At 51.5% G+C, this 12735-nt stretch overlaps 1 protein-coding gene across 1 annotated transcript in view; it reads right to left on the bottom strand.

Moving 5' to 3' along the window:
* STK10 (serine/threonine kinase 10) overlaps positions 1-12735 on the bottom strand; it is a 45973-nt gene that overhangs the window by 824 nt on the left and 32414 nt on the right. Inside the window, 12 exon segments of the mRNA XM_009882089.1 lie at positions 1-2; positions 5-14; positions 336-524; positions 1045-1169; positions 1580-1709; positions 1872-1964; positions 2205-2384; positions 3614-3737; positions 5701-5831; positions 9580-10122; positions 10923-11057; positions 12075-12156. The exon segment at positions 1-2 is cut by the window's left edge and continues 105 nt beyond it. Of these exon segments, the coding sequence (XP_009880391.1) occupies positions 1-2; positions 5-14; positions 336-524; positions 1045-1169; positions 1580-1709; positions 1872-1964; positions 2205-2384; positions 3614-3737; positions 5701-5831; positions 9580-10122; positions 10923-11057; positions 12075-12156 (1744 nt within the window).

Genomic DNA, 12735 nt, shown 5'->3' with positions numbered 1-12735 from the left:
TCCTGCTGAGCAAACTGGAAGAGAGAAACGCAGGCGCCCGTGTAGGCAGCGTAGCTCTGATCTCTGAAGGTGGTTAAGAGACCAGCCAGCCTGCACTATTAGATAGGAAAGAAAGAAAGAAAAGCCCCGAGGATGCTTCCCGACACCAGTCACAATGGAAGCAGCGCTGAAAACCACACCTGATGCCACAAGAGCAAAGACCTCTGACTCCTTGCAGTGGGTTAGAAATTTGGGAACCGTTGCCTTTTTTTTTGACTTTCCTTCTGCCATTAGGCCAGCAAAGGACGTCACCCCCGAGCCAAGCTTCAGCCCTGGTGCCCTTTGCAGGACCTGACCTGTTTTATTTTCTCCCGCTGCTCAGATGCGCTCCCGCTGGAGTGGATGTGAAGGCTCTTCTTGTACATGGCCATGCGTGTCTTCCCTTCGCTCCGCTGGATTTTGGGGAGCCGGGCTTTCTCCTGCTGCTGCCGAATTTTCAGCTGCTCCAACATGCGCTGGTTGTATCGCTGCATTTGCTCCCTCTCCTGCGACAGCAGAGGGACAGGTATCAGAGGAGGAGGGACACCTCAGGCAAACGAGAAAGTGCTGAAGAGACCATAGAGAGCTGGAGAGCAGATTTGGGAGGTGAACAGAAGTGTCCAGTGACAGACATCTCCAAGGGGACAAGAGGTGAGGGCAGCTACTAAACATGCTGTGAAAGCAGAGAAAGGGGCTGGAAGGAAGCAGAAATGACCATGATGTGCCAGTCTTCACTTGCTGCTCTGAGAATCCACCATCCCACATACTGGACAGCAACAGACATCCAGAAAAGCCCCCAAAATTCACAACTGCTTCTTGTACGTTAAACGCACGCAGTATAGAATATATAACCCAAGCAAGTCAGATGATCCAAGTGTTATTCTGGTCCCTTTTCACTAATAATGACCAAATCCATTAACTCCTCTACCCCACCTTCCACCCCGACTTACAGCCTGGAAGGGAAACATCCCTTCTGAGGACACCCTAGCACCCTTGTGCCAGCATAGGAAGGTGTTAACTCTTCACCTTCTCGTGCTTCCGGAGCAACTCATGCCGCTGAAGGAAATACTGGTCCTTTAGCTGCTGCTTGACAAGCTGGTGTTTCTCCTGTTGCTGATGCTCTTCGAGATCCCAGATGCACGCCTCCCGGTCTGAGGAGGGAAGAAGAGTCAGGACACAACCCACCCTGGCCCCCCAGCTTGGTCCCACAAAGCACCCCCAGCACGAGCCACCCCTACACACGGGAGCAGTACAGCAGATGTGGGGGGTGATCATCCACCTCCTGTTTTCCAAGAGAAATTGGTTGCAAACCAGATCAGAGAATCATTTCTTGCAATTATGAAGCCTAATTGGTTCGTATTTGTTAAGTGCTTTGAAGATTAAAGCGCTAAGTATTATTATTGTTAAACATTTAGACAGGATCTGGCAAGGCTGTTTTTTCTAAATCCTATCCTGCCAGCTTGCAACTCTGTCACAGCATCTGTTGCGTGGGAAGAGCCAGCGTTGGATAAACCCACCGTTACAGCATTTGCTTTCCTCCTTTTCAGCCTTTGCCACCCACCTCTCATGAGCTGCTGCTTTTTGTTCAGGCACTCGCGTTCCTTGTCGCAGATCTCTTTTTTGTTCTGGGCGGTTATATTCTTCATGGCTAGCTCCAGGTCCTCCTTCTGCTTGGCCAAAAACTCCTGTTCCTGGAAGAAAACAGCAGTACCACCATGAGCCCTCCTGCTGCTGCAACTTGAAAAGCATCTGGTGGTATTTTAAAACCTGCCAATCCCTCAAGGAGGAAGGATGCTTCTTTCTACCACACACTTCCCAGTCTTGGAGTTGTGGCAATCTTCTCTCAGCCTTACCATGGTTTGCTTTTTCTGGGCAAAGTCATCCATCTTCACCTTCATGTTCCCTTTGCGCTGTTGCCGTGGCAGTTTCTCAACCTCGTTCTTGACCTTTGGGGAGGGAAATGAGATTTATCAGCAGGTAACTTTAGGCCAAGTACAACCCCACCTAATGTCACTGAACAGACAGACCTCAGGAAACACCCAAATATACCAAAGAAAAGCAAGAGCTTCCTGCCAAAACACCAACACTGCTTCCCTCTTGAGATCTGCTATGGCGAAATGCTAAAGTGTGTCTGGAAGAAATGGATGCAGAAAACCAGCTTTTCTCCATCCTATCCCCATTTTTACCTCCTTCTTCATTTGCTTCAGCTGCTCCAGGAATTTGACATGATCCCGCTCCTGCTCCAGGCGAATGCGCTTGGCCTCCTCCCGCCGGCGCAGCGAGTGATCTTGTTCCATCTTCTCAATCTGCTGCTTCTGCTGCCGTTCGAGGTTTTCCAGTTCAGTGTCATAGAACTTCTTCTTTGTCTGTATGGGAAGGGAACAGAGGTCAACCTCAATGTTCTCTGTGCTCCATTTCCTTCCAAAAGTTTAAAAGAAAAAAAAAAGGGACAAAAAAAGGAGAGGGGGACTGTTGTCCTTGCATGAATTGAGTCTCTTTACTAAACACGGAGGAGAGAAATTTCCAAATAACGCCCCACGAAGCACACAGGGCAGAGCCAGCTCCAGTGTCAGCACAAAGCGTTTCTGAGCTTGCTCTAGCACTGATGCATTACAGCCCTTTCTCCTTGCTTACGTCCTGATCTACAGCATCCCACTGGGACCCATGGCAAATATCAGCAGGCAGCGAAGCTGCTCAAACATAACAGTTCTTTCTCTGCAGACGAGGATTTCCAAGTTTGAGGGCACTGCGCTCCAACAGCATCCTTGTGTCCGCTCTCTCTCCCTGCGAGCGGCAGGGATGGAGCACCCGTGTGTCAACAAGAGCAGGTTGCAAACTGCCCTGGAGAAAGGGTAAAAGAAGCACATTTGGGGCATTTGCGCATCGCACTGTACAGCGAATTGCTAAGGCGGAAATTCACAGGTGTGGCACGTCAAGACTTTAGAAATGTAAAAGGACGCATGAATGTGTGATGGCTCCCAGCCTGCCGCGAGGGGATGGGGTTACCAGACACACATGCTAGGTGAATTAATAAAGAGGTATTTAAAAGATGGCCCATGAAAACTTTAAAGGGACTTATCTACAAAATTGTTTTACTTCAACGTAAGCTGCCCATGGAGGGACTAAGTACGTAAGTCCAGTTTATCTTTACTCAATTTACACTCAAAGGCTTGCTAGTTTCCCTGCTCTCATGTTCTGGCCACGCTGCTTTCTTATTTAAAGGTTTTTTTTCTGTGAAATACAACAGCACTAGAAACAGTTGCTCACCATAGCCTGTGAACAAGAAAAGATCACTGAAGAGGGAAAGCCCAGAACAACCCTTCCCTGCTACGCCCTGCTGGGCAACGGCAGTCGGTGCTTCCCAAGCTGCAGGTAGCGTGAGCTTAACACTCACAAAAGCCTCTGTCCTCCACAAATGCATCTCATCCCTCAAATCCTAAAGGGGTTTCTTGGTTGTCCTCCTCCCTCCAGATGTGACACCCCAGGACTGCTGCAGCCCAGACAGCATTGCCCTGTGCGAGGGTTCGCCAGGTATCTGCAGAGGAGAAGACGAGCCAGCCGATACCCAGGAGCTTCCCTTTCCCTGCCCACGTACCGTCATTTCTTGCTCGAAGCGCCTGAGCATCTGCTCCAGCTGCAGCTGGTGCTTGCTGTTGAGCTGGGCCTGGTTTCGGTGCTCCTCCTTCTGAAGGAGACGCAGCTCCCGCAGCTCCTGGCGCCTGCGGAGGGTTAAAACAGAGGGGGAGAGAGAAATACAGAGTCAGACAAGTTCAGAGGCCTGTGCCCGAGCAGAGATGGCAGAATCAGTAACCGTCGTGCTTCAGTGGGGAAGGAAAGCGGCACGGCCATCCCGTAGCACCCTGCCACTTGCTCCGAGCACAGGGAGCGCAGGCAGGAGGTAAATGCCAACTGACTGATGTCCTCTGGGCTCTGTGACACCAGAGCACCACGAGGAGGTGGGATGCTGATTAAGTTAACGGCTGGCCAACCGTCAGTTTTCACAGGTAAAGCCTGTTAGCATTCACAGCTTCTCAAACAAGCCCTGTCAAAGCTCCTGAGGTGATGCTGCAGGAAACGCTCTCCCAGCCAGCACCCAAAATACCCGTTCTACCAGCTGGGTTGGCGCATGCTGGTCTTCAAAACACAGCTCAGGACAAGCTGGCGCTGCCCTGGCCGTGCCCCTATGCTCTCCATCCCTTCTTGCTCACGCCTGGGTGGCAGAAAGGGCCGTTTTCCCAAATTCTGACATGACATTGCATCACTCCCCTCACCCTGCCTCACGTCCAGTAAAAGGGAGCCTCGGCTCAGACAGTTGCGTTTGAGCCCGTTTGCCATGTTTGTGCCCGACCGAGCCGGGAATCACCGATGTACCAGGCAAACGGACCAGCAGCTGCAGTCTCCCCGTGCAGGATCCCCACCGCCACCTCCGCTGCTGCACGCTGAGTACAACCCTCTCGGGGGGCCCTCCTGGGAAAAGCACTTTGGAACGATTTCTTCTTTCAAAACAAACTCAAGCCTCATTAAACTAACCAGTGCGATACGATGTGCTCTCTTCTAAGCCAGGCTTCAAAACTGGAGCCAGTGCTCCAAAACACCAGAAACAAACCCCTTCAGTGCAAATGAAGAAGCCAGAAGAGTTGACTGTGCCCACTAGCTAGTCCCAAGGGAATAACCACTTCTCCCAGAAGGTGTTCAGGGACTCAATACTTTCCGACCCAAGCCTCTCTGTCCCTTCCCCCGCCTCCCAGATGGAGCAGGCACTATTCAAAAATCAAAAAGGAGCCTCTTTGCAGGGATGCCACCACACCTGAGTGGACCAGGAGAAAGCAGCTGTGCCTGCAAATTCCCAGTACACTTGTACACGTTCCCCACGTTTTATTTGGGTTATATGCACTTTTCACACAAAAATGAGTAGCTAATGAGCTTCTGCATGTATCTGATATTAGAGCCCAGAAATAAGGCTGCCACAGGGACACATAGTACTTGGGACAGATTATATTCTCAGGGGTCCCTCAGAGCAGCACCAGGGAGCCCAGAATAGGGCATCAAGCAAAATAACTTGTATTTTAATTATTTTAAGGGGCTTTTCATTTTGGTGCTGCTACTGCTAGTAACAAAGCTAGAAACAGCGGTTTCTCTCCCTGAGAAAGGGTCACGGAGGTTTGAAAGCTCTAAGATCCACAGAGGAGCCATAAAGGCTTAAGCAGGGAGGATACACCCATGAATATTAAGTGATGCTCAAGGAGTTTACAACTCCCTTGGCCTTTCTGTTAATGAAGTCTGAGGAGATACAAGAACAAAAGGAAGAAGAGCACCTTGAGAAGATTTTCATGCTTGTTTTGAGTGAGCCAACGCATCCACAGCCCTGGAGACACACATTCAGTCATCCCCAGAGGACAGAGCCAGCCACAGCTCAAGCTTCCTTCATCACAGCCTTGCTGCATCTTATCCCCCAGATGCATCCCTTGTTCCCCTGCAAACGGAACTCAGCTCACATGGTACAGTGACCTCTCCAAGGAAAGGGTAAAAGAAGTGATGTCCACACTGGATAGCTGTCTGTCCAAGTGGGACCAAAACAGAAGATGGGAGGACTTTAGGTTGCTCCTGGATTTGCTTGTGGAGAAGAAAACCCTGCCCTGGCGTGGCACCCTGCCCTCCCCTCACTCCCAGTGACCCACTTGCCTGAGAAATCTCATCTCTTCATCCTTCTTCTCATCCTCGCTGATGATCTTTGAGGTGGTGACGCTCACCTCTACTCCATCCACCACAAACTTGCGGGTACGTTTCAGCGTCTTCTTGTGCATTCGGGAATCCTGAGTTCGGCAGAGGGGGAAAGGAGGAGGCCATGAAGTGGCTCCCCAGCTTGTTGCATGGGGTGCTACAGAAGCCTCAGAGCAATTTCAATGCTGTTGTTAATTAAAAACATAAGCAAGGAAACCATACGGAGCAAAAAAAAAAATCATCAGCAGGCTTGGAGCTGCCATTCAAACCACGCAGCCTTTCCTACCACACCACAGTACAGCGTGATGGCCACCCTGCAGAAACCTCACCTGGAGGAGAGACATCCCACCACCCCAAGGACCTTTCCTCACTGCCTCCAACAAGCAGAGCCTGATGGGGGATGCTGGGACCCCTCTGCACTGCAGTGCTGAGGAACCCACACAACATGAGGCTTGCAACGATTCCTTTTACAGCTGCTGGGTCATCTGACCCACAGGTGATTCCCCCCTAAACCCCTGCAGGTGGGAGGTGGGCAAGGCCACCGCATCAGGATGGGACCGCAGATGGAGCCATGGGGAAACAAGCCAGCCCTGCCCAAAGGCTCAGTGCTCCTGTCCCTCTGGCCCTCGTTACAGTGCTTTCCTAATCACAGCCAGCGCTCAGCCTCCTACAGCGACCTGCAGAGAGCACAGCCCAGGCTCACTGTCATTAGCATGGTAGGGACGAGTGTCAGGAGCACCGCGTCCTCTCCTGGCAGTGCCACAGCAGGTCAGCATCCCTCTGCAGGGTCAGCATCCCAGCCTGGCCAAACGACTGCATCCAGGGACTTGGGTTTTTTGAGAAAAAAAAAATTAAAAAATAAAAAAAATTATATGAAAGACTTGAATCATGCAGGCCCACAGGGAAAGCCCAGTGGTGGAACGAGCAAAGGTTCTCTGAAGTCTTCTTGCTCTTACTGTGATGACCATTAGAGATACAGAAGATGGCAGAAGAGCTTCAGGTGAGCCTGCAAGGCCCAAAGCAAACCCCCAGAGAGCTTGCTGTAATGGGGGAGCCAGAGAAACTCCGAGGGCATGCAACTTGCCCACTCTGTAACAACGTACCACTACACTAGTGGTTCTGCCTACGCAGAGAAATTGGTGCAAAGAGGTTTGCACAAGACCAGCTTAGGTCATGAAGGCTCTTACTGCCCCAAACTGAATTAAAACAGCTAGCTAGAACGCCTATGTTTTCAAAATGAGAAAACACCACCATTCAGCTGTCTGAGTCACCTGCAGTGCCCATTAACACCGTGACTCGCTGCCTGAGCCCAGCATCCCGGAGCTGCTGCAGCCAGGCTGGGCCCCGGTCCCCGAGCAGTCCCCAGGCTCTCCCCCCCCGCTGTTGAAGGAGCAGCTCCCTACCGTATTCATGGAGCTACTTCAAATGCAGATCTAAAACCAGAATTATTAATATTCTCCTGGACTTTTCTGTTATCCCTCGGTAGCAGGCCAGCATCCTCTCCTGAACATGAGTAAATGTGTTTTCAAACATTCCTGTGAAGTAAATTGTTCTCCAGAGAAGAGTCTGAGAAACTGTGGTCATATGGGATGCTGCCTTTGAGTCCCCACTCTGAGCACACTTCACAGCACACATCCCAGTGAGCCTCCTCAAGCTCCCAAAGGTTTCTGCCAAAGCTCTGAACACCCAGTACCTGTGCAGGTCAGACTTCAGAAATTCAAGCTGGATACTGAAAAGGAGGAGTTCCCTCCAGAAACACTTGTATCTGGGAAAGACTGATTTACCTTTTCAAAACCCTGTCTGTCTCCTTCTGACTGTTATCTCTGCCAGCTGCGAGCCTCCCAAACTCACCTGTAGATTTCTTATCCCTAACCTTTAAAAAAAAAAAAGAAAAGAAAAAAAACCCCAAACAACTAGATACTTTTTGCCAAAACCTTTTTTTTCCTTTTTGGACAAAACTATAAGCAACTGGAAAAAGAGTCTGGTAATAAAAGAGACACCTTAACTTTGCAGTTTTGCCAGTGATAAAAAGGATGTAATAGTTAATGTTTGCATCCAGAAATGGTTTAACACTTCGCTGCCCCTTCTCTTGCTGCAACCTGCCTGGTACCCTGTGCATCCAACCCAGCAGCACCAGGACCATGAGCAAGGGCAGAGTGGGGCAGTTCGGTTAAACTGAAGCTAAGGTTGGGCAAGCAGCCTGAGTGAGGAGGGAGCAACACAGCCTGGTACCCCCATACCCACAACTCCTTGTGGAAAGCAGAGGTGTCAGCAGAGCATCTTTCCCAGCATCACTCCTGGAGAACAGCTCTGCTTGAACGCCTTGCTTGCAGAGATGCCATTTAGTTTCTTCTGAGCATTGCCTCTGGCTGGGGCAATTCAAACCATCATCTAACATGACCATCTCTTTGAGACTTACTCCCTGTAAGACCCAGAAAACTCCCTTCCTCTTCTAGGGGACCAACTGGGGAGAGCAACTACACGTGTGATATTGTATTTATCCTTGGGTGGCCTCAAGGAGACCAGGTGTCACGGGAAAGTCATTGAGGAGGGGTGGATTGCTATGCAAGAGCATCACACTTCCCTCATTAGGGATCCACATTGATTGCGAGCTCCTGCGGGGATGCTGGCTCTCATGCTCACAGCAGGAGACAGGAGGGGAGGAAAGTTTTGCCGAGAATGGTTTTCGGGCATGTTTCTGTGCCAGGAAGCTATCACTCATGCAGGCAATTGGATAAAGATCTTGTGCAACACATCACTCTGCCCCCTCAAGTCACGCACATTTCTCCTTCTGAAGCTCAGCGAACATCATGCCAGTTATTTTGCCTCGTCCTCTAAGCCATGCTGACCTGGCCGCCTTTGGCTCACAAGCATTCCCGATCTCCAGAAAGCCTTAGCTAAAGCCAAGAAGCCTGGGAGGTCTTTGTGCAAGTCACTGCTGACACAAACCAGGCCAGATGTACGGCAGGTTGGAAAAATTGAGAGGCAGCAGCCTAAATAAGCCTTCTCCTTGGGCTAGGTGTTTTAGGAAAGAGCAGTGGAGTGATGGACAATGTATAAAGTTTAGGAAATCACATTTTGGGTTTCATACACAGTCAGAGCAAGGACAAGTATGACTGCACAAGTCAGGCGAGTCGCAGGGGTACTTCACACTTCTCAGGAACCCAAAATAGCTACAAACATTGGATTCCATTAGATTTCAGTGGCCTGGGACAGCAGAGGACACGTGTACCTTCAGCAGCTCCACTGCGAGCTACTCATGCTTTTGAGGACGTGCCATGTCCCCATGGCACAGCTTAACCCAGCACCGTGTGCGGGGCGTCCCGTAGACAGGGAAAACAAACCATCAAAGGCTTTGCCTGGAGATGGGCTTCCACCCTCCTTGCTGGCCCTGTGTTTATTTGCAGAGCTCCAAGCCCGGAGGCTTTCATCACAAGCAACCCCGTGAGCCTTTCTGGCTATCTCACCAAACAGCACTCTGTACTGGGGTGACACCCGAGTGGTCTTTAGTATCACGCTCAGGGATGAAAAGCGAGATTCTTGGACCCTCTGTCTTTATCCAACCTCTGTCATCTCCTGCTTTACCCGTTCCCCACCTCCAGGCACACGGCAGACAAGGGGCAGCTCACTTCTGCTCCTGTAGTCAAAGACCAACCCCATCCAGGGTACAGCGTGCTGCTTTCTCAGGAAGTTTAAGGGGCTATGGCCGAAGTGTGCACGTGCACACCCTCTCGAGGATCTGAATTTCAGGGACTTGGCTAAAAAGGGAAAGAACACCTCAGCACTTTGTAACAGGGGTTTGCTGCCCTTCCTTCTCCACACCCTCTGCCCACCGCTCACCTTCAGGGAGATGGAGCCGCTCTCTCTGTTGAGGGACAGGTCGGCAGACAGGGAGATGGTGAGGTCCATGCTTTCAGAGGCTGAAGTACTGCCAGAATCTGAATCCCCTTTGGACCGGCTGCCAGGGAACGGTGCTGAGGGATCCAAACTCCCATTGGCAAGCTTTTCCTCTGTGAAGTTCTCCAGATGGCTGCTCTCCGGTCGCTCCCCGATGCTCTTCCGCTCCTTGCTGCCTGGCCCAGGCTGCTTGTCCCCCTCCGTTGAGTTACCCAGCCGTCCGGGCTGCGAGATGATGTCTGGCTTGCCCTGGGTGGCTGAAGTGGCAGAGCTGGCAAGGGTTTTTGCGGAGTGGTTGCTCTCTAGTTTGTTATTGTCACTGCTTATCCCTTTATCTGAGACTTTATCGCTTTGTCCATCTGTGGTCTCCTTGCCAGTCCCCACAGGCCCATTCACTGCCTTGGGCAAGGAAGAGTCCGGAGGCTTCTCCCCTTCAAAACTCAGCTGACTCGCCTCAGAGGGGTCCCGCTTGTGCTTACCGGGGGGCTGGAAAGACAACACAGGGAAAGTGTTGGGTTTTGCACGACCCTGCAAGAGCTGCAAGTCCCCACGCTTCAGAGAAAAGTCACACACAGCTAAAGAATTATTGGGAGGAAATCTTCCCTTTCAGGACATCCGCCCTGGGATACCTCCATCTTTCTCCAGGTTTGTGATCCCAAGTACTATGGGCACTGGCTGGAAGGAAACAGCACAGTGGGGGAGCTCCAGAACCTGCAAATTCTTAAGAAGTAGCCTAGGAGTTTGCATAGTGAACACCTTTGCCTGTGGCTAACTCCACCATGGCTCGATCACTGCCCTTTGCTACAGCTGATGGAGGTTGAGACATGTCCCCCAAAGCTACACAGGCAGCCCCACACTGTCCCCCTCCAAGAGCCTGGCCCAGGGGCAGGTCTGCCCAGCTCCCTCCCAGTCTGGTGGTGCCTCTCCGCGGCACCACGTGCTGCTGGTGTTGCTTCTACTCCAGCTTCTCCAGCCCATCCTAGGGCCTACTTTTCTACTTTTTTTTACTTTTTTTTTTTCCCCCTCTTTTTTTTTTTTAAACACTTTTTTGCAAGATCCTCCTGCAAGCGGGCAGCTGGGCCACCCACCAGCATCATTGTTTCACCATGACCTTGGCAGCCACTGAAAAGCAGCCCCTCCTTGGCCAAGCAACAGCTTCCTCCTCCACCTGATGGGGCCCAGAATACCCATGAACCAGTCTTTTAGAGCCTAGAAAAGTCGCCGGACTCTCTTCTGCACCCCAGCCATGCTGGCAGACTTGCCAGTGCGGGGCCGGGAGCACTCACCGAGGCAGACTCTGACGAGTCGTCTTCTTCTGCTTCATCCCGACTGTCCTCGATCTCTTCCATCACCTCAGCCTTAGCCTCAGCCACCAGCTCACGCAGGGCCCGGTTGCTGGTCACCTTGCTGACGAAGGGATGCTGAAAAGCCAAGCACAATGCACGTGTGTGAGGAGGCCAAAAACTGGACCTCCTGAGCTAGTGGCCAAGTGAGCGCAGGGGGATGCTGATGGCAAGGACCACTTCTTGCTTTAAAACAACTGCAAAGACCTAAGGACATGGCTCTTGCCAGTGTCACCAGGCTTAACTTCCCAGATGAATGTACAGATACGTGCTGCATGTATGCGGGAGAACAAGAGAGAACGCGATGCCGAGGTTAAGCGCCAGCTCTGCACACAGATGCTCAAAGCGTGGTGCTCTGCAAAGCTGCTTTATGTCAACATCCCCCCAAACAAAAGCGCCAGCTGCATTTAAACAAGGGGTGCAGGCCTGAGCCTGCAAAGTGCCACCAGGAGCGGGACAAGAGCCGGGGTTCAGTATCCCTGGGCACAAACAGAGCGCGGGGGAAGGTTTAATTGAAACCGGGCTCAAACGGCTCAGTGCACACGGAGGGGTGTTTGTGTTGTGCTTCAGCAAAAGGCTGGGGACTCCCTCAGGTTTGCAGAGACCTCCAGTGCCGAATGGCAAGCGTGCGGCAAAGCGTGCCAGCGCTGCAGAGCAGCAGTGTCTGCAGTCAGCGGGGGGAAAAAGGACTGTCCAGGTTTTTGCTATTATTTCGGAAAAGGGACAGGAGGAAAGGAGCTGAATTTAGATCTGGGATAACCAGGTATAATGCCAGCTGGCTGCCATGTGGGCAATTTTAGGCAAGGGGAGCCACTCCTTTTCCAGCTGGTGTCCACAAGGGCTCTGCAGTTTGCTCCAAAGGCAAAAAAAACCCCCACTGCTGTTCCTTTTTAGAGCATTTTAGTGGCTGAAAAGTACTACAAACTTTCTAAACAAAAGTCATCTGAAACCAGTCTAGGGCCCATAAACTTTTTTTTTTTTTTTTTTTTTAACCCTCCTTAAGGAGAATCAGGCTGCACAGATGCAGGTGGTTTGGACAGTCGCAGACCCAGCCACCAGCTGCAGACCCAGCCCAGGGGCTGGTGTGGTCCCTACCTCCAGCAGCTGGGCAGCACTGGGCCGGGTCTCCGGGTTCTTGTCCAGCGCCGTCTTCAGGAAGTCTCTGAACTCCAAGGACCTTAAAACAGAGTTGTTGGTGAGTAGCTCAGAAGAAGAAAAGGCCTCGAACACCACAGGGGTCTGCTCGATCCCTTTGCAGGTTGTGTCCCAGTTGGCACCTGGCCACAATTACCATTTCACTTCCAGCATGGGAAAGCCGGTGCTCAGTTATTCTGATTATTTGTAAGAGAATCAACAACATGGCCAAGTGAAGGACTAGATGATTTTGCCTCACCTGTGATGGCAACAGATGTTGGGACTGACCGCCAGCCACTGTGCCCCGGCAAAGAGAGAGAAGAGGACACCAGCAATTGTACTCCAAAGGCAGTCCACAGATGGAGCTGCTTGAGGACAAGAATGCTCCAGGACCCATCCCCGCAGCCTCAGCACGAAAGGATGGCTGTGAAGGACCAGGAACCCCATAGGAGGGCACCCTCAGCCTACAAAGCGCAGCTCTGAGATACAGAGTGTGTCCCTGATCCAATTCTGCACAGCTCTGAGATACAGAGCGTGTCCCTGATCCAATTCTGGCTTCGGAGCTGCTCAGGAAGAAGCACTCCCACCCTGCCTGCTGGTTTTACCCGCAGGGTCCTACCTG

This window comes from Charadrius vociferus, unplaced genomic scaffold, assembly GCF_000708025.1.
Source record: "Charadrius vociferus isolate BGI_N301 unplaced genomic scaffold, ASM70802v2 scaffold3, whole genome shotgun sequence".
NCBI lineage: Eukaryota > Metazoa > Chordata > Aves > Charadriiformes > Charadriidae > Charadrius > Charadrius vociferus.
The sequence above is the reverse complement of the archived record's forward strand: the minus strand, read 5'-3'. Positions and strand labels throughout refer to the sequence as shown.